The following is a 17977-nucleotide window of genomic DNA, read 5'->3' on the forward strand; positions in this document are numbered from 1 at the left end:
CCACTCCAGTAAAACTGCCCTCTCCTCTCGGCTGCTTTTCCGGCTTCTCTTCCCTTCCTTTCACATATTCTCTTCAAGCAATTTAATCCAGTCCTAAGGTTTGCTTTCAATTGAGATATAATTCAAATGCCATAAAACTTACCCTTGAGAAACATACAATTCAGTGGTTTTTAGTATATTTGTGATATTGTACAACCATCAGCACTATCCAATTCCCGAACATCTCCATCACCCCTAAAACAAACCCAGCACTCATTAGCAGTTCTTCTCCATTCCAGCCTCTCCCAGCCCTAGATACCACTTTCTGTATGGGTTTGCATATTCCAGACATTTCATAAAAATGATTCATACATTATACGCCCTGTGTCCGACTTCTTTCACTCAGATCTTTTAACAGGTTCGTTTATATTGTAGCACGAATCCCTACTGCAATCCTTCTGATGACTGAATGATACTCCACAGGATGATCATTCATCAGTCAATGGGTTTCTATTTCCACCTTGGGGCTATAATGAAGAATGTGGCTAGGAACACATCTGGGCAAGCTTTTGTGTATACACATTTGTTTTCGTTTTTTTTTTTTCTTAGTACATACCTGGAAGTTGGAATGAATACTCTAGCAATTACATTTAACTTGTCAAGCAACTGCCAAACTGTTTTCTGAAGTGGCTGCACGATTTTACACTTTCACCAGCAAAGCACAGGAGTCCCAATTTCCTCGCATCCTTGCCAACCCCTCTTCTTGTCCACCCTTTTCATTACAGCCATCCTTGTTGATGTGCAGCGGGAGCGCACTGTGGTCTGAATTTGTTTTCCCATGACAATGATGCATCTTTTCACGTGCACATTAGCCATTTATGTATATATTCCTTGATGAAATGTCTAATCAAGTCCTTTGCCTATTTTTAAATTGAGTTCTCTTTTACTGTTGAGTTGTAAGAGTTTCCTTACATATTCTGGATACTCATCCCTTATATGGTACATGATTTGAGAATTTTTCTCCTCCGGCTGCCTTGTCTCTTCATGTTTTTCATAGTGCCTTGTAAAGCACAAAGACTTTATAAGACACTAATATTAATTTTGATGAGGTCCAATAACTACTTTTCTTTTGTCACTTGAGGTTTTGGTACCAGAGCAAAAATCATTGCCTAAGACAAAGTCACCAGTATTTACACCCTGTGCTTTCTTCTTAGAAGAACTAAAACAAAAAATGTCTATTTAGGTCTTTGATCTATTTTGAGTAAGCTTCTGAATGTGGTTGAGGTAGGGATTGGTCCAAATGCATTCTTCTGCATGAGGACATCCTGTTCTCCCTGCACCATTTTATTGACAAGACTACTCTTTCCCTCACTGCATTGTCTTGGTTCCCGTGTCAAAAAAGAAGAAGAAAAAAATCAATTCACTATTAATGTAGCAGTTCATTTCTATACTCTTAAGTCTATGCCATTCATCTGTCTATTCTTATGACAGTATTATAGTGTTTTTTGTTGTTTGGGGGTCTTTTGTGTTGATGGAATCCATAGCCTTATGCATGCCAAGAACATGCTCTATCACTGAGTTATACCCATAGCCCTATGACACTGTTTTATACCAAAATTTAGAACTAGGAAGTGTGAATCCTGACTTTGTTGTTGCTGCTATATTTCAACATATTTCTGGCTATTCTGAATCTCTGGAAATTCTGTAAGAACTTTAAAATCAGCTCATCAATTTCTGCAAAAATGGCATTCTGAATTTTGAGAGTCATTGCATTGAGTCTGCAGATGATTTGAACTATATCACCATCTTATAAATCTTTATGTCTTCCAGTATATGAATGCAGGAAGTCTGTCCATGAAATTTAGTTTTCTTTCATTTCTTTCAATAATGTTTTGATCTGGTTACAATCGTACACTTCTATAATCCCAGTGACTCAGGGGACTGAGGCAGGAGAAATAAAGACTGGGGATATAGCTGGTAATATAGTGTCCCAGGGATCAATACCCACCCCCACCCCCAAAAAAATATATTTTGTAGTTTGAGAATCATAGTCCTAAGGTGGCAACTATCCATGACATATTAGCAACTCCTATCTTCAGTTAAACTCTCCTCTGTGCCCTCTCATATCTAACCAGCTGTGTGTCTGACATGTCCGAATCCATATTCTTACTATCCAGTTCCCAACTTTTCCTAACCCTTCCTACTGTAGGAAATGCCACCCACCACACATTAAGAAGCTGAGAGCCATTCTTCACTCCCCTTCCCTGCCTAATCCACAGCAAGTCATGATTACTGTATTTCCAAAATGTGTGCAGATTCCTTCCCTCCATTCCCAGGCTGAAGAGGCCAATCACCCACCTACACACTGCAGCTTGAGGGGGCAGATCTCCTCTGGCCTGTCCTTCTCTCAATGATACCAGTCTCCTCCGGGGTCTCCTGCCGTGGCCCCTGCCTGCCTCAGCAGTTGGCTTAGCTTTCCTTCCTTCATGGGCATCACACAACTCTGTCAGCGTGGGAACCAAAGAGATTTGAACTACAAGGGACAATGGTACCTGAGACTGGTCAATCCCTGTGTCTCCCAAAGCAGGTGAGTGACGACCTACATTAGCCACCTAAGGAAGTTGAGGCTCCCGAGCTGCACTCTTGGGGGCTGCACTCTGACCCGTACTTCTCCAAAACGTAACATAATATGTAAGCAATATAAAGACTATTAAGACAGTTGATGTTCTTTTCAAAGCAAATCTTTGAAACATGGTATACATTTTGTACTTAGCAACCAAATTGAGATGTGAGCTAACTTTTCATCAGATGTTGTCAAAAAAAAGTATCTTCGTGTATCAGATCACACTTGTTCCTCAACTGAATCCATTATTTTAATATGTTTCAAGTAATTAAAATCACATGAAATTGAAAAAAAAATCCCATTTCTTGAAACATAATGTACAATAGTTGTATGGGGTGACCACTGTCTTAAATAGCACTGACCTAGAGAGATCTAAAATGTCAATCAGATTTTGTCACACCCCGATTGAAGTCCTTCCTTCCTTTGCTGACCATGGCACTCTGGATAAACTCTAAGCTGATTTTTGGAAACAGCAAAGTCTGCCTAACTCCCCTCTGCTGCCCACACATCTCCCCACCAGGCTCTAGTGACAGTCTGACTTTAATTCCACCAATACACAGCTCTACGACACCCCGGAGCCCTACCACATGGAAGAGGAATGCTGTGCCCTAGCTCTTTCCATGGACAGATCACCTAAAACAGCAATCACCCATCTGATAAATGTCACCACGTCCCTATAAATACGTCCCTCTTCATCGTGCTCTATTGTTACACCTGCCCATCTCTGTCATGCATCTAGGCTGATTCATAATTTCACTCTTGTTATTTGCCAACTGTAGGTCTCCATTGGACAGCAAGTTCCCTGATGACAAGGACAGACTCCTTCCTTTCTAGTGCCTAAGACAGTGTCTGGCACTCGATGATGGGCAATGAGCATCATCAAGCATGACAAAGGCTGAACACTGTCCACTAACTTGATCAATTCAATGTTTACTCAGAAGTTTATGAAGGTAAACAACAGACTCTGCCCTTAAAGCTGCAGTTGAGTTGTAGAAGCAGATAAGACAACTGAATACAATTTAGCCAGTATAACGTTAGAGGAATGCTCAGAGAATTATGGGTGCCTGAAGAGACACAAATAATCCTGGAGAGATGAGCCTGTGGGAGGCAGAGAGGCTTCCTAGAGGACAGCAGACCAGAGTCCACGTGAACAGAGGCAGCAAAACTGTGGCGAGTATGCAGAGTGTGACAGGCAGCTGGAATGAACAGGTTCCCTGGAAACATCAGGCCACGCAGGGCCTTGAATGACACCAAGAAGCCTAGGTTTTGTGCTGTTGGCATTAGGAGCTGAGAAACTTTCCCCGTAACAATGACATGGTTTAACTTGAACTTCGTATTTGGTGACTGAGTTCCCATCACCGGACAAGATGCCCCAGACGTCGGCTTCAGGAGGGATGGCTCACTTTGGCTCATGGCTTCAGAGCTTCAGTCCATGGTCACCTGGACCCACTGCTTTTGGGCCTGTGGCAGGACAGTGTGTCATGGCAGAAGCACAAGGTAGAGGAAACCTTCACCTCATGGTGACCAGGAAGCAAGAGAGAAAGGAAGGGGATCCCAACGTGCCCGCCAAGGGATGCCCCCAATGACAGCTTCCTTCCCTACGCCCACTCCTAACGGTTTCACTGCCTCCCAATATCATCCCAGGCTGGCAACCAAGCCATTGTTGATACAGAGTCTTCGGGGACACAGATCCCAACTGCGTCAAGTATCAGCCATACTGTAGATGGATGGAAGTCATCCTGGGGTCCAGAAGGTGAGTGGTAACTTGAACTCGGGGGTTGTAGGAATTAGGAATTCAGCTAAATCCTAAGGACACTGGTGATCAATTTCAGGCACACGTGGAAAGCAAGAGGAGCTGATTGGAGACCAGTGACCCTGGCCAGGGCAGTTCCAGAGAACCAGTGGGGACGAAGGCACGTTGCATCCCTTATCCACAGCTGCAGAAATAATGGGAATTGCGGAAGTGGCGATTAGTAGCTGCTTATCAGAGCAGCACGAGGAGAGCTCTGGAGAAACAGCTCACTGTGGGTAGACTCCAGGCCCAGAACCGGCCCCCAAGAGTGCAGCTCGGGAGCCTCGACTTCCTCTGGTGAGTAACACAGGTCATCACTCACCTGCTTTGGGAGACACAGGGATGGACCAGTCTCAGGTACCATTGTCCCTAGTAATTCAAATCTCTTTGCTCCCACGCTGACAGAGTGGTGTGAAGGAAAGCTAAGCCAACTGCTGAAGCAGGCAGGGGCCACGGCAGGAGACCCCGGAGGAGATTGGCTTCATTGTGACACTGGACAGAGAAGTAGGGGCAGAGAAGGATGACAGCCTAAGGCACAGCGGTGAGGGGACAGTAGTTGATCAAGAGCATTAGTGTGTCAGACAGTCCTTTTTTCCTAGGAAGTGTAAAAATAAATCACTTAATACCAAGAACCCCACTGTGTCAAACCACCTAGTCAGATCAACAATTTAATCAGTGAAAACTCAATAAAAATTAAGTGCCTGTGTTGGTCTGCTCAGGCTCCCATAGCAAAATACCACAGATTGGGAGCCTTAAACAACAGAAATTTATTTCTCACAGTTCTGAAATCTAGAAATCCAAGATCAAGCTCCAGCCAAGTCTTTCTGCTGGGGATTTTCTTCCTGGCTCATAAAATACTACTTTTCCTCTTAGGCCCACAGAAAAGGGAGCTCTGTCTCTCTTGTTACAAGGACACTAATCCTGTTGGATGAGGGCCCCACCCATATGGCCTCTGTTGATCTTACTTTCTATGGGTCCTATTTCCAAACAGGGTCACATCAGGGATTAGTGTTTCAACAAATTAACTTTGGGGAGATATAGACATTCAGTCTAAGAGTAATATTGCTCTCAAAATAATATTGCTCAAGATCCTGTGGAGAATACTAATAAAAAGACTGCAGTTCACCTTAGGGGTCAAAAACTGATATGAATCAGCCAGAAACATTCAAGTGCTAAACAGAGAAGAGCTGGCCATAAATCCCAAGGACACTGCAGAAGGTCACAGTCGGCAGAGAGGGTGTCAGGTGGATGCTTCATGGACGACCTGGAGCCATGGTGGAGTGGAAGACCCCACTAGTGGACATGAAGGGAAGATGGATTCCCTGCCACTCCAAATTTACTTATTTCTATGAATTTCACTGCTGTTTCTCCAGGGGCCCACTTAGTTTGGAATTACTTTGGACTTCTTTCTCTGCCTCCCTTGCACACCATTGGTAAAAAATGGACTGCATCTCTGAAATGCCCTTCTTCCACTTCCATCAGCAACACTACTGGATCAAGACCTGTAGCCATTAGGTCATTTCCCAACGGTATCACAGACGTCTCCCTTCGTCTACGTACCTATGTTAGAGTGAGTGTGTGTCTTCCTCAACCCTCACTCTGAGCGTGCCAAAACATCGTACAAACCTGTGAAACTCCTCGCAGCTTCATGGATTAGGCCCCAATTCCTCATCTTGGCAATTCCACGTGGGACCCAATTCACTCTCCTGGCTTTACCCCCCTTCACTCCTCTTCCAGGTACTCAATCAAATGGAAAATTGTCTGCTAAGACATCTCGAGCTGTCACAATCTTACTCTTTAAAGTCCATTTCAAGATTTTAATAGAATCTACTTTGGACTCTCCAAAGAGATGTGCTCTTTTTCTTTGATGATCCAGAACACACTGTGCCTCTAAAGGCCCGTCCTCAGTAATGATCAACATGTAACCCTTGCTACGGGACACTGTCCCGAGTGCTTTATGTGTATTCGCTAATTCTCAGAGCCACCTCAATATGGGAAGCTAAGGCACAGAGAGGTCAGATGATTTTCTAAGACCAGAGAGCTCTGAAGAGGCAGAGCTAGGATGTGAACTCGGGCCATCTGGCTCCAGAGTCCATGTTCTTATCAACACTCTACAGGTCCTGGAGAACACTCTAGGCGGGTCTTCATCGGACTCTGTTGAGGGAAAATACTTTTAACCGCCTTTTCATCCCCAAACGGTCTTTCACAAAGTAGGCATTCACATATGGGTTGATAGCTGGCGCTCCATTGGGTCACAAGATGGCATGCTCTGCTTGGCCTCTGCTTGTCCCTATGTCCCCAGAAAGGACCACTGCGTGCGCAGAAAAGATGAGCACAGTGAGGCACAAAGCCGCTCAGGAGAGGGGGAAGCTGAGGCTGGACGGCAGAGGCATAGAGGAGGGTGTGACTGCAGGTTCCTGAAGGCAGACAGGTTAGGATTAGGTTCTGGAAGATTCCCTGGAGAGCAGCAGCGTACACATGGGCAGGTTAAAGTGGAGGAGGTGGCACCCACCAAGCCACATCACAGACTGTCAGGTCAGAGAACCCTCAAGTGCTTCCCCTCGACCCCTTCCCACTGGTCCACACCAAGCACCAGACACCTCGGACCCTCCGCCTTCGAACAGAACACGTCCCGCCTCACAGGGCCCCGCAGGCCACCTAACACGAAGGTTAAGTCTGTCTCGAGTGACATTCACCTACTCGCTCTGTCTTCTGGGGACGCTGTCAGGTACCCTCTCCAAATAACCTCAGATACTTGGAGACGGCATCACGGCCCTGCCACCTGTTCTCCAAAAAACGTCCCTCGTCAGCACTGAGGCCTAGTCACCCTGATAGCAGCAGCAGCGGACACAGCAGATCCCACGGGTCACCAGACTCTCAGAAGGAGTGGCTGCACACACTGAGCCTCGGTTTCTGGCATACAGTGGACCCTCAGAATGATTCTTCATAAAGGACTCAGCGAACAAATAAACCCAACTGCTAAAAGAATTTTCAAACCCCATCTTTTGTAATTGATTTTATCATCTACCTCCAAACAAGTTTATTAAACTCTCTGCTCTCAAAGATCAAATAAATGGCATATAATGAAAATACATGCCCAGAAGTTATCTGGCAGGCATGCAGGTAAAGGAAACACCTTAGGAAACCTCAGGCAGGGGAGAGTATTATAGACTATTACAGTCTTAATTTTTATCACATATACATATTACTTTGAATTAATTCAACAAAGGAAAATAATCTATATTTTAACCCATTGATAGTATGACCTGTGCCTGCAATGATGAGAAGATATGCCCTACCATTTAAAGGTAGAATCAAATAAATGATTAAAAATTTATTAATCTAGTCCAGAGACATTCAACTATTTAAGGATAACCCTTAGTAAGAACAGACTTTACATTGCAGCACAGTATTCATATACAAGTCCACAACTAGACTTCACAAGTCATGACTTGTCATTTCTCCCTGGGATGTAGTCCGACACCCCCCACCCCTGCCAAGGCTGTCACAAACCAACAAAACTGATGTCAGGGTCCACTAACAGGACACGACACACAGCTCGCACAGCACTGATCTCGTCCCACGCCCCCGACACACACCCATTCTCAACCACCTATTGATGAAAGTATGATGGGCTCCGATAAATGGCTTGTGCAGAATTACGCTGCAAATTCGTTCATTTTGCTCCTGCTGTAGGCCACCACCATGCTATGGAACATGACAGAGGTGGTGGCACGTCCCAACCTCATGGAAGCTGCTAATAGCTGTGCAGAAGGGCAAGGCCAACTCTACAGCAGGTCCCTGAGCAGCGAAGCCAGGACAAGGGCGACTGAGGAGGGGCCTTGAAGACACAGGGCTGAGGAGGACCAGCAGGCGATGGCAGAGACTGGACTCCCCCAGCTCTGCCCCACCACGGGGCCTGGCTCACCAGAGGCTTCCTCCCCAGTGCCCAGGCAGCACGTACCAGGGGTGTGAACAGACCACCCCCCGCTCACCCCCAGCAGCCCCGACTCTCACAAAGCGCAGGCTCCATGCTCTGGTCTTCACGCCACATCTCCCCAGAACCTCGCTGTCCAGTGAGTGGAGCTCTCCGTCCCTTGCTCTCCCATCTCACATTTCAAGCAGGACAATCATGATCCTTCTGCCATTCACTAACTCAGCGAAAAAAATTTGAGAAAAATATACTTTCAAAGTACATAACTCAAATAAAGCCATCTCCCCTCGATTTCACGTGGAATTTCTTTTTCAGAGTAAGTAAACAGACTAGGTAACATTTCTTAAATTGAACCAAGAACTGCCATTCTCAGATAGTTCTATCAGTCTTTCTAGACAAGAAAACACAGTGGGTGTTGTCCAGGTAGTAGGACTCATGCAAGGCTTTCTCCCCACTTTATTAACCAGGAAACACAGATTCATGCAAAGGCCTAACCTCCACCAGGTGAGATACCCGAAGCTGCTGCTCTGCAAAACTCTTGGGGCACACCTAGTAACCACAAAGGTGCCGAGATGGAGCCAGTTAAGTGCCTGGAGCTAAAATTGATAGTTAATACATTGTAGGAATGTCAATCAAGGCAAAATAGGAATCTTCCCATTGAAAATAGAATCGTTGAGTATTATTTTCACATCCACTATAAAAATTTTGGTACTTTCACAGGAAAAATAATACCTTGCCTCTTGCTCCCAGGGCCATTCCTCTCATCCTTGGGCTGAGCCTGTACTCACCAAGCAACCCTGCCCCAGCCGGACTCCCTCTGCTGAGTCCCTGTTCCATCCCATCATCTAAAAGGAAGAGATATGCTAAACATGGTTTACTTTGTATCACAGAATCAAATGCCTCCTCTAAATCTATTCTCTAGAATATCTGAAAATAATGTCAGCAAAATACATTCATCCTGTTCTGTCCATATTTTCAATTTTATTATGATCTAGTATTGACCATGTGACTCCTAGCATGTCACTTAATTTAAAAATAAAAAATATTAAACTGGAAAAAAATAGTATATGCTTTTAGTATCCTCTCAAGGAAATTGTGAGGAATAATGAATGAAAAATTGCTTTGGAACTCTTAGGAGGGAAGAGTATGAAAACTGGATTTATGTTGGGTATATATTTAAAGAAAAAAGTACATGGTGATAATGCTAAATATGGGAAGTCTTTGAAGAAGGTTCAAGTACCCTCTAAATTGGCCTGATCTAAAAATTAGTATTTTGGGGCTGGGGTTGTGGCTCAGTGGTAAAGCACTCACCTAGCACGTGCAAGGCGCAGGGTTTGATCCTCAGGACCACATAAAAATAAAAGTATTTTAAAGCAACTGTTATTTTCCAACATTCATAGAAAGAAGACCTTGCAAATACACATGACCATCTATTGTTGTTCCAAAGTTTGTTTTTGAAATTTTCAGAAAATATCCAGTCTAAATGGAAGATTAAAGTAATGATCATTATGGTGAATGCACAATTTGGACCAGACATTTGCTATCTTGCTTAGAACTCACACACAGCATTTTTTTAAAATGAAGTCTTTTATCCCCATTTTGCAGATGAGGAAACCAAGGCCCAGTGCTGCCAAATCCCTTACTGCAAAAGTCAGAGGTGGGACTCCAACACCAGACAGCCAGGCCTGCTGTCAATCATCACAACCAGGTGGCACCTTCTCAAAGGAGGGAGTAAGAAAACATGAAGACCAGCCACCCATCCAGTGACTTGAGATGGATTAGGCTTTTCAATCCAAGCCATGACCCAATGGACAAAGGGTCCTCGTAGCCCTGTCTGCCTCCAATGTGGATGCAGATGCTGCTCATGGCTGTATCATAATGGAAGCAGTGGGAAGTGAAAATGACAAGCTGTCACAAAGAGGCACCGAGCACACTCCAAGGCCCCTGGAAACGGGCTTTCAGCAGGGATGCTAGGGAAAAAAAAACAAGATCTAAATTAACTGTACCATTCATACGATTCAGGAATTAAATACGTCATCCTTCTCCCCCCAACAACTCCTGCCTTTATTACTGGTTAGCAATAAGCATTTAGCACAATGCTCGTCGAAGTTAAATGCCAGAGTAATTCCTCTGGCATTGATGGACCTCAGTGCCCCTCAGTTTCAGAGCACAAACATGAAAAAGAAACACTAAGAAACAGGCCAAGGAAAGGATGTGGATTTGCTACACAGACATGTCTTTTATTTTACAGAAAATAGTGACCTTCCCTTTCTGTTATTTATTTGCATACAGCTTTTCAGATGCTGGCCCCAGTCTAAGCAAAGCCCACCAATGACCAGCACAAACTGCCACCTGGCAGGTAAACAGCAGTAATGTGTAAAAACATTCACCTTCTCATTTGGTCTTTTCCTGGGCCCACCTGGTCCCTAAAACTCACACTTCAAGAGGATATCATCTCAGAAGATCACCTGTCCCAGTCTGAGAAAAATTCTGCTCCCTGTCCCCACCCGATATTGTGTATAGAAAGAGCCAGGCAGTGTCACTGCTGGTCTGGCACCAGGAGGGAAGCAGGGGAGTCTTCAGGAAAAGACAGTCTCACAGCACAGAGGATGGGAAGAAGCCGCGGAGGTGAGGCCAGAGGGAGGCGCCCGGAAACACCCGGAGGAGGAAGGGAAGATGATGGACCCACCGGGGCTCCCAGTCCCGAACAGCGAGTTCCCAACCGAGCCAGGACGCTCTCTGACCTTGGACGAGTCTCTTGGCTTCTCTGTATCCTAATGCAGCTCCTCCAGGACGTTAGCAACAATTAAGCCAGGGGGAAGTTTCCCGCACAGTCAGGGCTTCTGACAGAAGCCGCTGAAGCCACTTAGACTACAGACACACAAAAATCACCAACATGCTACCAACCGACCCTCGAGACGTGTTAAAAGGTGCTTTTCATTTATGAAATTCACTGCAGTTAGTGTCAATCCCTCTGTCTTGTTCTTCTGCCTCCTAAGTAACACGTTCTGTTTTCAGGTTTGTATTTAGAACATTTTTCCCTGATATTTGTCTTCAATTTATTCCATCACTTGAACTAACTGCCTTGTTCCTCACAAAGAAAGTAGAGTCCACCGCCCTTAAATCTTAGTGCCTTGAGGTGCTTATAAAGTAGTTCACCCACCCCACTCTCAATCTCCACTGCACCTAGTGATAAAAAGAAACCAATTTTTCTTCTCTCTTTTTGCAGTGCTGGGCACTGAACACAGGGCCCTGAGCCTGCAAGGCAAGTGCTCTACCCCTGAGCCACATCAGGCCCACATTATATTTTTAATCTCTCCAGTCTCTCTTCCTTCTTGCTACTCTTTTCTGAGGCCCTTTTCAACATATAGTATCTCTTTGTGATAAAGTGACAGTCTCAGTTCAATGGCGCATTGTCAAGGCAGACACTGAGACACAGATCACCACCCTCCCTGCTCTGACATTGATACTTCAGTACGGGTAGCCTTGAGCCAAAATGATGCCAGCTGCCAAATGACACTGGAAACTCATATTGTCTACTATCTTCTTATATCCTATTCAATTTCAGAACTGTAGTTTTCAGGGTTTTTTGTTTTATAAAAAAAAAAAAAAATCGATGTGCTGTCGATTTTTATCCTGGTTAATTTGCAGCAAACTCAGTCTTCATCTTACACGTCCACGTCCCCTCTGAAAGCTGTGGCCTCACACCCTTGTCCTGTGGGTTCTCTTCATGCAGACGTCATCTTCTCTGGCTGCATCCTTCCTTGTGGTCTTACCCGCACACTTACATGAACACGTGTTCACAGCGGCTACGTGCCCCTACTTCAAGAGTTCCAATAAGAGCCACGTCCAAGACGAAATCCCAGCTCAGTCACTTACAGGCCATGTGATCCTGGGCAAATGACATTCTGAGTTTACCACCCTACTGGCATGGGAATGTACAGAAGTCAGGAATGGCAGAGAGGGACCATGGGAAACAGAACCTATGCCCACCACCCAGGAAGGGTGGGTGGCCCCCTGCTTCCCTCCACTACATAGAGGTGTGTTTGATGTAGCATAATCTTTTATGATTTAAAAAAAAAAATCAATGCTGATAGTGTAAGAAATTGCAAAGCAGACTTAGGGAAATGGCAAAATTTTGAGTGTATGGAAACTTAAATTGGATCATTCTATCCATTACACTAGTTTGGGGCTCTCTTAGCTTTGATAGGAGAAGGGGGGAAATCTTCTCTTTCTAGCCGCTGGCAGTCCTCTTACAATTATGATCTTAATTAGTTTTAAGTAAAATCTCATAATTTAACTCTACTTATTAGCCCTGGAAAAGGAAGGAAAGGAAGAAAAACACCAACATACCGCTACAGACTGGATGTGGTTTGTGCCTTGAGGCTCATGTCCTGGAAGCTGGGTCCTCAGTGTGGCAATGCTAAGAGGCCGTGGGATCTTTAAGAGGTGGGACCTAGTAGGAGCTGGTTAGGGTCATCTGAGGCTCTGCCCCTAAAAGGAATTGATATCGTTCTCATGGGACCTTAGTTACTTCTCTGGAGTGTTATGAAAAGAAGAACAAGGCTGGTGCCCCTTCTCTCTCTGGCTTCCTGTCTTGTGTGATCTCTCTCTCACATGCTGCCACCATGATGCTATCTGCCATGAGGCTCTTACCAACTATAGAATGTTGCTTGAAAATGTGGTCTCTAAAACTGTGAGCTAAATAAAATACTCAGCCTCCAGTATTTTGTTATAGTAATGGAAAACAGGAATATATGCACATGCATGCACATGCACGCACACACACACACAATGTATGTTCCATTAACAGAGAACTCAGTAACCTACGTGATAACAGATAACAAGTTCCATTTCTGAGGTTCTGTAAAGCTGCTTGCTCAAGTTCATTCTTAAAGAAGTCAAGTGGATTTTTTTATATTAATCAGAAGTAAATTCCAAAACAGAGATATCCTATCCAATGCAGTTCACCTAGTTGTACTGCTTTACAGACATTGAGAAAATAATTAAGCCGATTATACTAATTAAATTCTACCAACTGTGAATTTGTGATAACCTAAAAATAAATTATATATTGTTTATTCCACAAAAATATCTTCCTAGTTTCATGTTCTGCCAATTCACTGTTGGGTGAAGAATAGTTTGTTTTTGATACTTCATTCAATAGACCCTTGGGAATTACAAAGCATGATTTTCAATAATTATCACACTTTAATTGTTAGCATCCATTAAAGTAATAACACTTGGAAACTATATATTGAAAAAAGTCACTAATTTTAGATGTTTTTATAGTTTAACAAAATCCTTCTCAGTACAAACCTATTTCTGAAATAAGAAGTTTCACTGATAGGAATATTTCTGTGCCTAATTTCATTTGCAATTAGAGGACTCTTACCTACTCAATTTTTAAATGCTTTCTTGAAACCAAAGGATTTAAGACTATACATGACTTGCAGATTTTCAAAAATTATCTGAGCATGAGCAGCAGCAGCATCAAATGGCTCACTTTAAGGTTCTTCCTCAAAACAACCTTAATTTGATAATTGACATGCATTTGAACATCTGCACATTGAAAACTTCCCATAAGTATAATCATTGTTTAAAAATTTTTCATTTGGTCCCCATTAGCCTTAAAGCCATATCAGTTTGTGCAGAATTGAAAGTTTACTTACCAATCAGGCTAGAATAATGTGGAAACTTCTACCTTTGTAATCATTGAAGAACTAATGTTTCTAGCAAATATATCATTATAACTTTTTTCACATTAGCAACTGGTTCAGTTTCCACTTACCCCTTCTATCAATAAGTTATGTGAACTATAAACAGATAGCTAAATAAACAGTCCAATCACATTATAAAACTCTCTTCAGGAACATCTAATAGAGTCAAGAAAAATACTCATCTTTAGTGATGCTGCCTAAAGGGCCACCTCAGATCTTCTGCAAAATGAGGCAAGGTGGACATACATAAATAAATACAAACAGAATTATTACTAGAGCAGTGTCTGTTTCATACAGGTAGCAAGAAAGAGTGGATCCAGGAGCTCAGCCCCTCACGTGAATTCTCAACCCACTGTTCTCTGTGTTAACCATGACTAAATTCTCAAACTCCCTACACTTTCATTTTCTTTTCAGTAAAATGCAACTGTAAGAGTAACTACGTCTCTGTAGTTTTATGAGGGTTAAGTGAGATTATCCATGTAAAAGGATTCAGAACAGCCCCTGTCTGTAGCAAACACTCCATAAAGGTTAGTCCTCGTTATCATCATGGCCCTACAAATATATGCGTGTGTGTATGTGCGGTACACAGGGATATCAGGAAAGCAGCTGAATTAACCTCAGCTCTTCCAGACACTAACCAGACAATGGGCTGTCAACTAGTGAACCCCTACATTCAAACCATGGGGCTCAGCTTCTTTCATTAGACCTTAAGCTGCTTCTCACTGCCAGCATATAGCTCATCCTGCACAACCCAAAGAACAATCTGGTTACTCACACTATATCACATTAATATGTAAATTCATCACTTCAGCAAGAAATCACAAACAAGCAGTTCATTCATGACTCATTTTATTCATAACAGTCTCAAACTTGCCACCCAAAAATCAGTTTTTGCAGCTACAGTGAAATAAACACATTCACATCCAAATTCATTCCATTGTATCCAAAAAATTAGTATAAGAAAACAGGGGAAAAGATATGGTTAGTCCACTAAATGTGAATTGTTGGATATTGAGAAGATACATCATTATTTTGAAGAAAACAAGCCGAAATCTTGAGCAAAACAAGATTTGTACAAGGGATGACCCTGGATTATGACTATTTAATAACTATACATTTGGTCAGGATCTTAAAATGAGAAGTTACATCTAAAAAAGAGAAGTTGTATTTTTAAAGATAAGGACCTTATATTAATTGCAAAATTCCTGAATAATAAAAAAAAATTAATGGTTACAACGGAATCTGAATACTATTCTGTCTAGGCTGAATTTCTTATTGAAATGGAGAACTTCATTTTCCCTAAGGTTGGGTTATAATTAGAAACTAGATTCCTCAATAATTCAATGACCGAAATCTTTATTAAAGTCAAATGACCTTTCTAATTAAGTTTTCTTTTTAGTCTATAAGCTCTGTTAGGCAGGTGCCACCTCTACATACAATAAAGATTTTATGTATTTGTTAAATGAGCTTTTTCCTCTGCATTCAACCTTTTATTTTTATCACTATATCAGTAATTATTGGTAAAATTAAAAATACAACAAATTACTATTGCATTCTGATAAGTGCTCTGATTTGTTAAATATTTATGATGTCCCTATTTTTCATTTTATCATGAAAAATACTTTAAACTGAGATATTTCACTCTTCTGTATCTTTAAATTCTTGTTATAAAAGAATACAGCTAGTGTGGGGAAATGTGCACAATTTTATCATGGCATTAAGACATTGGGATCTGCAAACCTAGACAGTAGAATTGAGATATGTGCATAAAATTTAAAGTTCAAAAGCTCTGGCCACAAACAATGCACTTATAATACATGCTCATCCTAGTAAATATATGAAAGATGCATATAAATGTGGTAATTGAATTTGACATAATTTTAGTCTTTAAAGTATTTGTTCAAGAAACAAGTGTAATTGAACAACTCCATCGCTTCACCAAAAACCTAAAATGACGTAGGCAATAATGCTTTAACACTTCTCTCATTAATCAAAATAAATTCTAAAATCGTGGCAAAGTGATTAGGTTGATACACAAGGATAGCAGCCAATTGTCAGCAAATTTACTTTTCTGTTGGGTTTCTTATCTTTCTAGTTCACATAAAAAGAAAAAAAAATGAAGAGCATCATCTGAGAGAGGGAGCATCACCTGAGAGAAAAGAACGTGCACTTCATGAATACTAACACCCCAAAGGAGATGTGGTAATAACTAACTCTTCATTTTACACATCATCAAGCACTAACAAAAAATTAATAAATAAACATCGATCAACAGGAACCTTCTGAGTTGCAAGTCACTCATGAGCCAAATAAGCAGAATAAAGTCCAACCTCTGGATTGTCCCTCTCCAGCCCACTCTTTTGTGTTACATACATTGCTACCTGATTACTACTAGAAAACAGATTTCAGCTCTCCCAAGGACCCCAATGGGCTTTTCTAAGCAAATGTCTGCACTCCTCAGGCCAGGCCATTAAGGTAACTCAATCCCTCATGAATTGCTCAGCGGAAGAAATATTGATTCTGGATTCAAAAAATATTTCGCTTTTTCTGTATTAAGAGTCACGAGAAGCATAACAATTAGGATTCTGAATGTTATCCTGAAGACTAGCAGGACAAATAAGAGCTTAAGGAACGAACGACGATGCTGGGGGAGGGGGCACAGAGAGTGCGAGAAAGATGCTGGTCAGTTCTGAGATGATGCAGGCATGACATGGCACCTGGACAGCACGAGTTGTTGTTGCCTCCGCCCCCAGCAGAGTCTCAGCCTGGAGCCCTGAATAGGTGCACACGCAAGCACACCACCTTTTATTCTTTGACTCCCAGGGAGGGGAATGGTGGGGAAGCGTCTGTCTCGGATAAAGATTCAACCCAGGGAAGGATTTCTTTCTCCTCGCACCCCGCCTTCCCAGCTAGGGACAGGCGACGTTCTCTCGAACTGTGGACAGCCCAGAGGACAGGAGAACCAGGGGGAGAGCCAAAGCATCTCGGGGTGGGAGGCTTCTGAAGCCTCAGAGCGCTTCCGAGAGGGTGGCAGGGAGAGGAGGAGGACGCGGAGCCCGGGAAGCGCCGGGAGCACTCTGCATCCAGGCTGCGCCCGGGGCTGGCGCGGCACAGCAGGGGGAGTCGATCCAGGGGCGGACCCCCGCCCGACTCCCAACGCGAGGATGGGGAGGAAACAGCTTTGTGTGGCAGGATGAAAGGCAGACGGGACCACCACGCAGGGGGCGGGGACGGAGGATGCCCGGAGCCAGGGAACCCCACCCGCCCCACCGACAGCAAGGTTCTGTCCCCTATTCCGCCACAGCCCCTGGTCCACCCTCCGGCTCCCGCTGCCCGTCGGTGTTCCCACCGCCTCGAGCGGGGTCGCCCCGGCCGTGCCCCCACCCAGCGCCCTGCGCACTCACCTGCCCACGAAGTTCTCGAGCACCGAGCTCTTGCCTGCGCTCTGGCCGCCCACCACGGCGATCTGCGGCAGCTCCAGCAGGCAGCTCTGTCCCAGCGCCGAGAAGGCGTCCTGCAGTCGGTTCACCAGCGGGATCAGCTCCTCCATCTCTCGGTTCCCCATCTTGCTGGCGCGCCCAGCTGCCCACTGGTCCCGGCTTGCCTCTGCGACCTGGCCTGGAGCCGAGGCACAGCGCCCTCGCCGATGTTGCTGCGCTGGGATCGGACGGCGGATGCTGGCGCAGACGCGGGGTCCCGTTGCCCGGCCGGTTCCTGACAGCTAACGGCCCCGCAGCGCGCCTGCGCAGGCGAAAGGGGCGTGGCCCGACTCGGAAACGGCCCCGCCCCGCCCCTCTGCGCTCCGCTCAGTGCTCCCAGTGCGCGCCACCACTGCCGCCCAGCTGCGGCCAGATGCCACCACCGCTGCCCCCCGCAGCCACGGCCGAGAGGCGAACTTTCAGCACTGGTCGGGAATGGCCCGAAATCCT

At 44.3% G+C, this 17977-nt stretch overlaps 1 protein-coding gene across 4 annotated transcripts in view; it reads right to left on the minus strand.

Annotated features, from left to right (window-relative positions):
* The window catches only part of Dnm3 (dynamin 3), a 450337-nt gene extending 432566 nt beyond the window's left edge, over positions 1 to 17771 (minus strand). For all 4 annotated transcript variants that reach the window (XM_046430283.2, XM_046430282.2, XM_046430281.2 and 1 more), the window contains exon 1: positions 17453 to 17771. In XM_046430283.2, coding sequence (XP_046286239.1) covers positions 17453 to 17613 — 161 coding nt within the window. In that variant the 5' untranslated portion in view covers positions 17614 to 17771. The remainder of the gene's footprint in view (positions 1 to 17452) is intronic.
* Between the last annotated feature and the right edge of the window lie 206 nt (positions 17772 to 17977).

This window comes from Marmota monax, unplaced genomic scaffold, assembly GCF_021218885.2.
Source record: "Marmota monax isolate L192 unplaced genomic scaffold, Marmota_monax_Labrador192_F-V1.1 WCK01_AAM20220418_F8-fsc00055, whole genome shotgun sequence".
Classification (NCBI taxonomy): Eukaryota; Metazoa; Chordata; class Mammalia; order Rodentia; family Sciuridae; genus Marmota; species Marmota monax.